The sequence below is a fragment of the Bos javanicus genome, chromosome 13, assembly GCF_032452875.1.
Source record: "Bos javanicus breed banteng chromosome 13, ARS-OSU_banteng_1.0, whole genome shotgun sequence".
In the NCBI taxonomy this organism is placed as follows: Eukaryota; Metazoa; Chordata; class Mammalia; order Artiodactyla; family Bovidae; genus Bos; species Bos javanicus.
This window is the reverse complement of record NC_083880.1, coordinates 61968005-61981379: the sequence shown is the minus strand read 5'-3', so window position 1 is coordinate 61981379 and position 13375 is coordinate 61968005. Positions and strand designations below refer to the sequence as shown.

Below are 13375 nucleotides of genomic sequence, written 5' to 3'. Positions count from 1 at the left end.
AAAAAGAGAAGATGCCCAGAGCATGTGTGATCAGTCCAAGCTGGTCCCTTAGACAGACATCCATGCTCTCTAGCTCTTCCCTGCAAGGACCCCCACCTCAGTCCCCCCAAAGCTTCACCCTGAACGTCCCAGAGGCCTCCCTCCAGTAAGTCTGGGCCATCTGTTCGAAGGTGGCTTTGGCACAGCAAGAAGGGCCATTACATTTGGCTGGTGTGACCGTAACTCAAGCCTGAGGAATGGTGCCCAGATGGGCGGCTTATCAGGGCTGCTAGGCATCAGGCCTGCAAAGGGTGCTGAAGTCGGTGGGTGTTGGGGTGTTTGCCTGAGGATGGGAACAGAAGGGTGAGCCACTTCCTCAGGCGGTGCCCCAGTGGCGTCCACCAAATGTGGTGAAAACCAACAGCACCGCCCAGCGACCGCAGGGCATTGGAATGTAGACGCCAGTGGGGTTTTCTTCCTGGCTGGTAGTTCAGCCGCTCAGTCGTGCCTGACTCTTTGCAACCCCATGGAGTGCAGCACGCCAGGCTTCCCTGTCCTTCACTATCTCCCAGAATTTGCTCAAACTCATGTCCATTGAGTCCGTGATGCCATCCAACCATCTCATCCTCTGTTGTCCCCTTCTCCTCTTGCCTTCGATCTTTCCCAGCATCAGAGTCATTTTCCTGGCTGGTAGTCGGGCCCTGATGCGACTTTGGACAGCAGCCACTTCACAAACCCAGAGGCTTTCCTGTCCTTGGGGGCCATTAGGCCATGGCCACTTCACTGACTTCATCGGATAGCTGCTGATGTATGAGGGACAGGAGTTAACATAGTTCATCCCTCGTAAGTGCTGGGTTCCTGGTTTAAGAGCCAGGCGCGCCAGGACCGCACTGAGTGCGTTCAAATCTGAGCTCTGCCGCTCAGTAACCGTGTGTCCTGAACAAGTGACTTCACCTCTCTGAGCCTAAGTTTCCTCATGTGTGAAATGGAGTTAATAATGGCACTACCTGGTAGTGGGAGAGAGGGGCAGGGTCCTGATGAAATTTGAGAGTTAAACCCTGTGCCTAGGGCAGGGCTGCCGCACAGGACGAGGGAACCGAGGCTGTGGCAGTTATTGTGATAACGCCTGAGGCCTGAGGGAGGGCCCCTGCCCCACAGGGCCTGGCCCTGGCTCGGCAGCTGCAACCCCTGTGCGAAGACAGCCCCCTTAGCACCTGCCGCTGGGCTAGGAGACTTTCCCTGCTCCTCCCCACCCTGCCCGGGTCCTCGTCCCAGGGGCACAGGCCTGGTGGTAGCTGCATCGTCCCTGCCCACCCATGCGCCTGTCCTCTCCTGTGCTGCCCTTATCGTTTCCATAGCGACTGGCGAAGTCAGACACAGAACCTGGGGGAACAGAGGCAGGCAGGAGGGGCTGTGTTTGTGGACTGCTCTGGGGTGTCTGCAGGCTCCGTCTGTTGTGTTCCCCTCTCCCCGCTGGTGTGGAGGACGGTCCTCATGTCCAGCTTCGTGGGTTCTGTGCGGGAGCCTCCGTGTCCAGGGGCTCCAGCAGGAAGACGGCAGGGCGGAGTAAGTCTGTGCCCTGCCCATCCTCGCCTGTCCTCAGGCCGAATGCCACTTCCCTGTCCCCAGGAGTGGAGCTGCCCACACGCAGGGAGAGGAGGAGATCTCTAGGGAGCCAGAGGCGGCGTGGCCTCAGTGTCTCAGAAGGTGGGCTTGGGGTCAGGCAGGCCTGGGTGTGCTGCCCTGCTCCCTGCTGTGTGTCCCTCAGCAGGTTAGAGAACCTCTCTGGACATCAGCTGCTCATGACAGCTGCTGCGATCCTGGGAGGTGTCTGACCTGGTTCACAGCTGAGGAGAGGAGGCACAGAGGTGGTGCAGTGATGTGACTTGTCCAAGGTCCCCCAGAAAGCAGGAGAACTTAGCTTCCCATCAGCAAATGGGAGCAACATTTCTCTCTTGGGGTTTTCAGGAGGATGAAGTTGAATTAAACGAGCCCGTCTGTAGGGCGGTTGGTGCAACTGGTGCCTGGGAAACATCAGCTTGTCCCCCACTCCACCCAGTATTGTTGTCCCAGCCAAACGCAAGGCTGCCAGCTTCCAGGTGTCCCACGAAGAGACACACGGTCACCCTCCCAAGCAAGCACCTACAGCCTGGCCGCTGGGCTGAAGGGTTTCTGGAGGCTGCTAGTGGAGAGCCTTAGAGGCTGAAAGACTCTGCTGTCTTCTCAATGGTCAGAGGCATTTGTGCCTGGACCCCTGTCGTCAGCTGGCAGGTCCTCCCATCTCCTGCCCCAGCTGAGAGCGTGGAGACGCTGTCTCTGCCCACCAGGCTGGCCTCTCTGGATGTGGTCAGCTGCACCGACTGCCCTTTCACAGGCACCCCTGCTCTGCTCTGCTCTGCCAGCCTTCCCTCCTCCTTCGCCTGCCCTCCGGGAAATCAGAGCCTGCGCCTGGCCCCAGAGGCAGGCCCCAGGTTCCTGTCCCAGGAAGGTGGGGCGGGAGGGGGCCACAGAGCAGGATGGAGAGTTCTCTAGGGGCGGCTGGGAGGGCGCCTTGCTTCCTGGCCTCGTGTTAGAAAGAAAGAAAGGAAGCAGAGCAGCCTCCCCTGCTCAGTGGTGGTTTGTCCCGGGAGGGGGCAAGAAGGGGGCGGAGGTGATGGTGGGAGAGTATGCTGGACAGCCCCATGCCCTCCCCCAGCGCCAGGAGCACAAACAAAGGAGGCTGCAAGGATCAGGAAGTCCAAGGATGGGAAATTCCAGGGCCTCCCAGCTCCACCGGCCCCTGAGCGAGTCTGGGCGGAGAGGAGGCAAAGATGAGAGCTGGGTGTGCCCTGGTCCCAGCCCTGGGCCGCTGTGGAGAGGGGCTTCGGGAGAGGGCACATCTTAATTTTCTTTGATGTGACAAAATGCTGTTTACGTGGCAGACGAGTTAGCAGCGGGCAGCGCCGGTTACCCCCCAAAGGGTCCCTCCTCAGCCAGAGCCGTCCACTCAGGTGGTGGCGTCCCTGCAGTGGTTTTCAACCCCCTCCCTGCCTGGCCGCTCCAGAGCCCCCCACTTCCTGTCCTGCCCCACGTGACCCCATTCCGGTTCGTTCCTCTGCCCCTGCAGCCTCTCCTGCGCTGGCCTGCCCTCTATCCCTTCTCACGCTCACCGCCTGTGTAATCTGGGGAGGTTGCCTCATCTGTAAACTGGGGAGTCCTTGGGAGCCTCATGCAGGAGGGTCTGCATGGAGCCCTGGCAGGGCTCAGTAGCTGTCGTCCCAGTGACTGAACAGAATTCCTGTTGAAATACCCACTCCACAAAGCTGCCTGGACCTACGCCAGCGGCCCTGGAGCTCTTCCTCCTTGGAGCGCTAATGGACTGGCCATCAGTCCCGCCCTGCTGGGCCCAGGGGCCGGCCCTGTGCCCTTCCCCCCACCATCCCCGCCATGAATGCACACCCTTCGGTGCTCCTTGAAGACTTGCTGACCTATTGATTCGCTTCCCTGGAAGAGAGGGGTTTTTTTTTTCATCACCTTCTAAGCCAACCCCAAGCCTGGGATCTCTAGTTCCAAATCTGAACCCCGTGGCCGGTTGGCCAGTCCCACGTTTCCTCTGCGCCAGGCCTTTATTGCGCACACATCCTTCACCCACCCAGCCCTGACCCTGAGAGCTCTTGCCCTGGTACCCAGAAACTCTCTGGGTGTCTCTGGATTGAGGAGTTCCTCCATTCCCGTGGGTGGAAACTCAAGAGAATTTGCCACCCTGTGCTCCACCTGGACGATCTGGGCCACCTCCTCAGCTGGAGTTTGCGTGGATTGGCCTGGTCACTGAGGCCCGGCTGTGGTCAGCGCTCGGCTTGGCCTGGGGAGAGCCTCTGCGTCATGGACTCTTCAACAGCCTGTAAAGCTGGGTCTAGTGCTGGGGCTGGTTTCAGGTTTCCTTGGCAAAAAAGGTGTTGAAACATTTCTTCGGGTGATTCCTCTGTCTCTCTCACCAGCCACCTAAGGGGTTATTTCAGCTCCGTGACCCTTACTAGCTCTGAACTCACTGGTGGTCTCAGGTTCCTTGCAGTGGCTCAGGCATGGCCCCTGTGTTTATTGACCACGGCAGGGACCTGGCCCATCCAGCAGAACCCGGGGAAGCTGCTTCTTCCTCATTCGTGGGTTCATCTTCGCTCATCCCCTACCTCCCTACGTGAGCACGTGACTCCAGGGAGCCCCCACTGGCCCTGTTCCTTAGCTCCTTCTTATAAGTCTATGTGTGTGGTGCTTATCACTCCCAGAACCATGCAGCTCCCTTGCTGCCAAAAACCTGCCTGCCTGTCTCTTGGCTGCGGTGTGGCCCGAGCCCTGACCTCCCACAGCCAGCTCCCTGGCGCGTTCCCTCCCCGGGAATGTCTCCCGCCTGCCAAGGTCCTGCCTCCCTGACAGAGCCCTCACTTCTGGAACTGCGGACGCAAGCATTTCACAGCACACGGATCTCTGATGGATTCGTCTGTGTGCCCAGGGTGTCCCGCTCAACTCCACCCCCCTGTCCCCTCCCCGCAGCCAATGAGGGCATTCAACCTCCTCTTCCTGAGCTCTCCTGGCTCACCTCTGGGCACCAGAAGCAGTTTCTGAACTGTGGACGTGCTGCGGAGGGAACAGGCCAAGGAAGACGCCTTCTCCCACTTCCCAAGAGCACCTTCCCAGCCATTGTGGGTTTTTCCCTGCCCTAAACTAAGCTGAACCTTGGCTTTAAATTTTTTCTTTTTATTTATTTATTTTTATATTTTTCATATTACTTTTTTTTTTCCTGACTGTGCCGCCAGGCACAAAGGATCTTACTTCCCAGACCAGGAATGGAACCCTCACCTGCTGCAGTAGAAGTGTGGAGTCTTAACCACTGGACTGCCAGGGAAGGTCCTGTTTGTTTTTTTTCTTAAGTTACCTCTTTGTAAGGATTCACGGCATTTCAGGCAGGACACGGGTGACCATTGGTAAAGGAATACAGTGTCCGGCCTCCTAGGACAACGAAATGCAGAGGACGTCTCCACGTCACCTGATGAAGTCTTCATCTGAGGCTCTGACCGGGGACCCTTAGGGTGGGGGGCCCTTCTCACGTACCACGTTGTCCAGCAACTTCTCAGCAGACAGCTTTGTCTCTGAGGAAACAAGACGCAAACGGCCGTCTTCTCCATCTGAAGACGCTCACTCCAAAACAGGAACCATGGCTCTTTCGAATGACATCATCTCAGTGTGGCTGCGGGGTCTGCCTCACACAGTGCGTCCGGCCTCGTGGAGTTGTGGGGGTGGGGGGGTGAGGGGGTGGGCAGGTCCCAGCGTGCCCCCTGCCCCGGGTTGAAGAGGTCAGGTCTGGGTAGATGGTGGGGCAGCAAGAAGAAGAGAACCCACAATCACAAAAACGAATTCTAGTTTCCCCACAGCACTGGGCGTCTGTGCTGGTGGGGCCAGTGTGCGCTGTGTCAGAAAAGCCCTCTGCCGCAGAACCAGGAGGGGCTCCCTTAATAGAAGGAAAAGTTTGGCCCATTTTTCAAGCCAGTTCCTAAGACTCCCTGTTAGTGAGTCCTGGAAGAACGAATATTTCTGCATATGACCACATGGCTTTCAAAAACTCAACAACGGCTTCCTTTGCTGGTCCAGCGGTTAGGACTCAGCGCTTCCACTGCAGGGGACTGGGTTCGATCCCTGGTCTGGGAACTAAACTCCTTCCACAAGCCGCACAGCACGGCCACATTTTTTTTTTTTTCCTTAAGGAAAAAAAATAGCAAAACGAAGCTCTGCGTTTTTAAAAAACTTGATAGAAAATGTTATTCAAACAGTACAGTCACCAGAGGGGCACCACCTCAAGATGCGTGGACCCTGTTCTCTGCGGGGCTGTTCTATCCTCGCCAAGTAGGAATGGCCCTGGTGCCCCCTGGCTAGTTTTGCTTTCTTGTTTGCGGGAGCCATTTTTCTTTATTGTGGTAAAACATAACGCAAAACTTGTAATTTTAATACATTTTAAGTGTACAACTCAGTGGCATTATAGTTATACTCACTGCCCAGCAGTCATCACCACCATCTATTTTCCAAAACTCTTCGTCCTGCCAAACAGAACCTGCAGCCCCATGAAGCAGTAACTTCCCATCCCCAGATGCCCTGGCCCTGGTAGCCCCTCTTCTACTTTCTGTCTGTGTGAACATGCCTGTTCCAGCTGCCGCATCCACATGGAATCCCCCAGTGTTTGTCCCGTGGCGTCTGGCTTCTTTCACTCAGCAGTGTTTTCAAGGTTGTGGGGGCCTGCCGGCCTGGGCTCTGGCTCTGAGTGGCAGCTTCAGCAGATCCCTGCCTTCCTCCAACCCACCGGTCACCGACTTCCCTCCAGCCCGTCCTTCTGGGCGTGTTGCCAGTGGCGGCAGGCAGGCTTCAGCTCATCGGAAAGTCGCCCCTACTTCTCATGCCACTCCAACCCCAGCCCACAGATAGAACTAGGCGCCAAGGAGGACTTGGGTCAAAGCCCGGTGCCCTTGGAGGCTGGGGGAGGAGGCAGCCAGAAAACAGGTAAACATGATGACTCCCCAGACAGAGGGTGAAGCCAGGTCAAATGACTAAATGACGAAATGAGGCCCTGCTTTGTGTGACGGGTCCCAGCAGGTGGCTTCAGGGTTTCCAGCTTGGTCACAGCAGCAGACATCTGAAGGGGAGGCTGGACTGGAAAGAGTGGCAATGGGCTTCCCTTGAATCATGCTTCCAGTCTAGTTGACTTACTCCTGCGCCATTGCAGTCGCTCCTAAATGGCACCCACAGAGGTACCTAAGATGCACAGCAAAGTGGCAAGCTGGGCCCACTGCAGGAGCCTTTGCAGAAGGCAGCGTGACCAGACATTTTCAAGAGTCATTGAGTAGGGACTTGCCAGTGGTTAAGACTCTGCGCTTCCAGTGCAGGAGACGTGGGTTTGACCCTTGTCCTATAAGTAACTTGTTCTAACTAAGATCCCTTGTTCTAACTAAGATGCCACATGCCTCTGGGTGAGGTTAAGGAAAAACAAAAAAGTTGTTAAATATTCCTACCATTTGACCCATGAATTCCATGTTTTGGAATCTGGTTTAAAAAGGAAATGATCGCAAATACAGACCAGTATTCACGTACAGAGATGTTCCCAGCAGTGTTTATAAGTAGCCCCTGATAGCAGATAGCCTAAGTAGCCACTCATAAGGGAGTAACTAACAGAACATATGATAAAACAATACAGGGATATAAAAATTATATTTGCAAAGCAAAACAAGATTTTTGATGGTAGGGGAAATGCCTATGACAAAATGTTAAGCAAAAAAAAAAAGGTTTCAAAGCAGACTGTTATTCTCGGTATGCATTATGATATCAAGTATGTAAAAAAGAAATCACAGAGGAAAAAATAAACAGAAGCATATGCCAAGCTGCTTGGTGTAATTATGGACTTTTTTTTTTCTTTACATCTTTCCACACTTTGCAAATGCTCTACAAAAGGAATATGCGTTACTTTGATCTTCAGGACAAGAAAGCAATAAAAGGGAGGAACAATGCTCCTCTCCATGTGATTAAAGAGGAACTAGAATTTGGGTGGACTGGAGGCCTGGCCCAGACCCGTGAGCCAGGTGGTCCATGGCGGCTTTAGGGAGGATGCTGTGGGGGGTGAGGGTCAGCGTGGGGGAGTGTGGCATATGACCAGCGTAGGAAACTTACATATTTGACTTCAAGGGCCTGGCAAGCATCATCGTTTGCAAGTGTGCAGGGCAATAGGAACAGGTGGACACTGCAGCAGAACAGAGCCCTCGAGCCCTGTCTAAAAGGAGAGGCTCAGCAGCAGTGGGTGTTTGCCATGTGAGAGTGAGGGCCCTGTGTATCCAGACCTTCCATTTTTCAAAGAAGCCAGAAATCCCCAATTTTCAACTGTGACCTCTCTTACTAAACACGGTTACTTAGTTGAGAAACACTCTCAGCACCATGCAGTCCACATCCACGGGCCAGATACTGTGGGTGCTCCATGAGTCAGAGACCGCCTGCCCGCCTGGCCTCCTCCCCGGGCCCCGTGTTGGGTTCCCCCCATGGGTGCCATGTTGCTGGTGGCCCCCCACACAGGCTGAAAGGGACTTCCTTTTCTTCTATCCACCAGAAAACGAGCCTCCGTCTCCTCTGGTCTCCGGGATCATCGATTACAACATGCCCCTCACCTCCACGTACCTGAAACAGATGAAGTTGCGCGTGATGAATTCCCAGGAGCAGGTAAGGCATCCGTCCCCCTCGCCCCACCGGAGGCGTCCTAACTTGCCTGGATGTGGTTGAGCCTTTCCGAGATGTGGGGCCACAGCCTGTGTAAACACACTGGAAACCAAAGAGGCCCTTATCTGCTTATCTGGGCCGGGCAGTCCTGGCTGAGAGGAGGGAAGGAACGTGTTCCTAGTGAGAAGGTCTGCTGAGTAGACCGCCCTGCCAGGTCTTCGGGGAAGCCTTCCTCAAGGGCAGGGGTAAGGGGGTGGAAGTGGGAGGGGTGAGAGCTGCTGGTCTTGGCTCTCGGCTTGCCCTTGCCCTGCTCTGCCCTCTACTGCGCCACTCGTCTCCTTGCCCTGGGGAGGCAAGAGGGAGGCCACGCCTGCCTGTAGCCTCTGTCACTCTTGGGGACCCGGCGGGCCTGGAGGGTGAGCCAGGGAAGGTGGCCCAGCGTGAGATAAGGCCCTGCCCGCACCCCCCACCTCCCCGGGCTGCCCAGGACTCCCCAGCTGTGGATTGCCCAGGGCTGTCAGGCACCATGGAAACAGGCTGTGAAAAGAAAACCGCTCCTGCCCACCTCCCTCCACAGCCCACCTTCTAGCCCTTTGCAAGGCGCGTAGCCTGACTGTCTTTCAGAGAAAGACTGGGTGAGTGCCACCCCTCTCCCCGACCACTGCTCCAACCCAGAGTCAGAGTGTCTCACCTCCTGCTTCAAGCTTTCTCATCAGCTGTGACGTTTGAACCTGCCGTATCTTTGAGGCGCGACTAGGGAAATGGGTTGTTCTCTCCTCCGTTGGAAGTCTGACTTCCAGCCCTGGGTGCATTCCATCCAGCATGTGGCTGGTCTCCTTGACAACCTGGGTGTGTGTCCGCCGAGGAGGGTGACAGCTCTGCTGTCAGCTCTGAGGGGATGTAGCTGGAGGTGCTCAGGTAGCATCTGGGGCTGGGGTCTAAGGATCTGAGCCATTTGGTTTGAGTTCTGCATTGCCCTGAGGAGGAGGTGTGGTGGCCCTCCCATCCCCACAGCCTCAAGAGGGCGGATGAAGTAAGCTGGGCTCTGGGTGGTGGAGTTGTTTGCCTCTCTCCCGTCTTTTCATCCCGACCCAGGGATGGAACCCGCGCCTCTTACCTCTCCAGCACTGGGAGGCAGGTTCAGTACCGCTAGCACCACCTGGGGAACCCCTTAGTGCCCCAGAGACAGCAGGAGTTTGTATAACCGAAGGAAACATACCAAGATCCGTTCACGAGGGATCCCAGTGTGGTGCACTGACCACTGCCGGTTCTGGCGGTGAACTGGGCTCAAGCGCCGTTTTGTGGGGAAAAGAAAAGTTTTGTGGGGAAAAGAAAAGCCGTGGGGCTGAACTCCTGCTGTCTGGCTGTTTGAGTGCCTTTGTGCTTCACCCCATGTAGTGGTGCTTAGATTTTATAACTGTTGCTTCTGTTAGAGCAACACCCTTATAACTGGCATTTTCTGCACAAAACAACTTTGCGGTTTTGAGTGGAAAACCGACACCATTATCCCCGCTGTTTTTGAAGTTTCTTAGGGATGCGACCGTCATAGAAAAGAGGAGCCTGGCGGGTCCACAAAGAGTTGGACATGACTAAAGTGACTTAACATGCATGAACCCAAGAGGAATTAAGACTGGTGTGTGTGTGTGTGTGTGTGTGTGTGTGTGTGTGTTAGTTGCTCAGTCGTGTCCAACTCTTTGTGACCCCATGAACCGTAGCCTGCCAGGTTCCTCCATCCATGGGATTCTCCAGGCAAGAATACTGGAGTGGGTTGCCATTCCCTTCTCCAGGGGATCTTCCCAACCCAGGGATCAAACCTGGGTCTACTGCATTGAAGGCAGATTCATTACTGTCTGAGCCACCAGGGAAGCTGGTTAGGTGCATTGACAAGGATTCAGTCATTTAACAAATATTTATGGAGCCCTACTCCAAGAGCCAGGCCCTAGGGATGACCAAAGACAGCACCATTCCCAGCTCTTCTTATGATCTGAGGGGAGACAGACACTAATGAAAAAGTCATACACAAGTGCTAAGGTCATAGCAGGCAGCAGAGTTGGGGGAGAGATTAACCAGCCATCATGGGTACAGCTGTGACAAGTGCCAGGCAGGAGGCACGTGGTGCCATGAGTAGTTAGATGGGCACGATGGGGGGACCAACGCAGGCGTCAGGAAGGTTTGCTTCAGAAGAGGAGGCTTGAGGAGGCTTGAGCTGAGTTAGATCTTCAGGGTAGAGAGCACCAGTCTGAGGAAACAGCTTGTGCAAAGGCCCTGTGGCTTGAGGGAGGACAATTTGAGAGGCTGGTATGGCTGGTGCAGAGAGTGTGAGCAGTTCTGAAGCTAAAGAAAACTGGGAGAAACACAGCATTGGGCATGTAAACACTTTTAACACTTTTCATTTATTTATTTCTGGCTGCTCTAGGTCTTTGTTGCTCCACATGGGCTTTCTCTAGTTGTGACATGGGGGCTTCTTATTGTGGTGGATTCTCTTGCTGCAGAGCACGGGCTCAGTAGTTGGGGCACACAGGCTTGTGGAATCTTCCCCAACCAGGGATGAAACCTGTGTCCCCTGCATTGGCAGGCAGAGTCTTTTTTTTTTTTAATTTAATTATTATTTTTTTTTAACACTAAGAACATTTTGTATTGGGGTATAGCTGATTAACAATGTGATAGTTTCAGGTGAACAGCAGAAGGGCTCAGCCATACATATGTATCCACTCGCCCCCAAACCCCACTCCCATCCAGGCTGACACATAACACTGAGCAGAATTCCCTGTGCTGTACAGTAGGTCTTTGTTGTCCATTTTAAATATAGCAGGCAGTGTGTACAGGACATTCCCAAGTTCCTAACCATCCCTTCCGACCCGCCACCCCCAGCAACCGTGAGTTCGTTTCCTAAGTCTGTGAGTCTCTTTCTGTTTTGTAAGTAAGTTTGTTTATATCATTTTCGATTCCACATATAAGGGACGTCGTGTGATGTTTTTCCTTCGCCGTCTGGCTTGCTTCACTCATTTTGACATTCTCTAGGTCCATTCATGTTGCCGCAAATGGCCTTGTCTCGTTCTTTGTAATGGCTGAGTAATATTCCATTGTGCACATGTACATCTTCTTTATCCACTCCTCTGTTGATGGACATTTAGGTTGCTTCCATGTCTTGGCTGTTGTAAACAGCGCTGCAGTGAACACTGGGGTGCATGGATCTTTTCGGGCCGTGTTTTTCTCTGAACATATGACAGGTGGATTCTTAACCACTGGTCCACCAAGCAAGTCCAGCACGTAAGCGCTTGATGGTCATCTGTGAATGAACGGAAGTTCATGGATAAGTCGCCCTGGTGAGGTTCAGGCTACTCTGATAGAGAGGGAGTGTGGGAGGTGTTTGTCCCCAGCGGGGTGGGGCTGAAGCTGAGATTGAGGTGGCTTGAGTTGACAGTGGAGTTGACTGTTCTTCACCTCCATCCCTGGTTTCCCAAACTGGGGCCCTCTGAATGTCCCCGACCTTCTCCAGTGTGCGGTAGAAGGTAAAAATGCAGACCCTCCTTGCACACGCCTGGCAGGAGAGGCAGTGTGTGTGAGGAGGCCCTTCCACTTGGGGCCCTCCAGCTGTCAGCCTCCCGCCCTGCACGCACCGCAGTGAGTGCTCAAGGCCTCAGCCTTTCAACCAGCGCTGTGATCCTGGCTCAATAGCCAGGCACGTGGTAAAACAAGAAGTCACACTGCTCGTCAGGTTATTTATCTGCAGCAGCAAGGAAGGGCCAAGGACCCAGGTGTCTTTGATTTTTCAGCTTGAGTTGAAAACTAAAAATACACTTACTTGAATTGGTAGCTTCTTTCCTGTAGCGCAAATGTAGCTTCCCTAATGGCTTAGACGACTCAGACCGTAAGGAATCTGCCTGCAATGCAGGAGACCCAGGTTTGATCCTTGAGTCGGGAAGATCCCCTGGAGAAGGGAATGGCAACCCACTCCAGTATTCTTGCCTGGAGAACCCCATGGACAGAGGAGCCTAGCAGGCTACAGCCCGTGGGTTTGCAAAGAGTCGGACATGACTAGGCGTTTAGCACTTCCTGTAGTGATGTCAGAGCAGGGCTCCCCTTTGAGTGGGTGAATGGCTCCCCGTCCCAGTGCAGCATGGGTCTGGCTCTGCTGCCGTCAAACACCATGTCCCGAGACAAGGCTTTGGGAGTCGTTTCATTCGCTGCAGCATCCCTCTGACCCCGAACGGTCTGCCAACAGAAGACACCTGTAGTGTCTGCACATCATTCATGAAGGCTGGAATGGAAGATAAACCCAATTGTAAATAACAGCAGCTGGGATGAATGATATTTTATGAATGCTGAACAAAGCTCTACATCTAAAATCTCTGAGTGAGAAGAACCTAAGAATTCGTTTTTTTCCCAGCATTAGGTATCCAGGAGACACTACAACAGTAAGGCAAGGAGGACATTTTCCCCTCCCTCAGCTTTGAGCAGACAATGAACAGGTGGTGGGGTTTGTTTGTGAAGTGGACGGAATTGTGTTACCTTTGTCCAGTTGTGTTGGATTAATGTGCTGAGAAATGGGTCTTTCTCTGCAGAGGATATTAGGTAATGTGAAAATCTAATAATGTTCATGCGTACGTGCTGAAGTCACTTCAGTCGTGTCCAACTCTTTGCCACCCCATGGGCTGTAGCCTGCGAGGCTCCTCTGTCCATAGGATTCTCCAAGCAAGAATAATAGAGCGGGTTGCCATTGCCTCCTCCAGGGGATCATCCCAACCTAAAGATCAAACCCATGTCTCTTACGTCTCCTGCATTGGCAGGGGCGTTCTTTACCACTAGCGTCACCTGGGAATTCCAATAATAATGTTCACAGGAACCAAACAGAATATTGACATCTGATCCAATGCAGTGAATATTTATTATGGCGTCTCAACATGTGGGACATTTAGGTCCACCCTCCCGGGACCTCCATCCTAAGACACAAGATCCCCCACAAGCTGTCATTTCGGTGGCCACAAAGAGCTGAAAATAGGCGAGGGGCACCCGATAAAGTCAGGTTTTTTTCCCCCTTATTTGGGAAAGCATCATGAAGATATACAACTGAAACCACATTTAGTTTTACCGATGACGAATGTGTTTTCTTGTAGGGGGCTGGGTGTGAAGATCTCATGAGATGTGGACTGTCATGAAGAATGTTCCAAAGCAT

At 53.8% G+C, this 13375-nt stretch overlaps 1 protein-coding gene across 2 annotated transcripts in view; it reads left to right on the top strand.

Moving 5' to 3' along the window:
• Positions 1 to 13375, top strand: part of NOL4L (nucleolar protein 4 like) — a 131274-nt gene that overhangs the window by 57795 nt on the left and 60104 nt on the right. For both annotated transcript variants that reach the window (XM_061437245.1, XM_061437244.1), the window contains exon 4: positions 8093 to 8202. In XM_061437245.1, coding sequence (XP_061293229.1) covers positions 8093 to 8202 — 110 coding nt within the window. The remainder of the gene's footprint in view (positions 1 to 8092; positions 8203 to 13375) is intronic.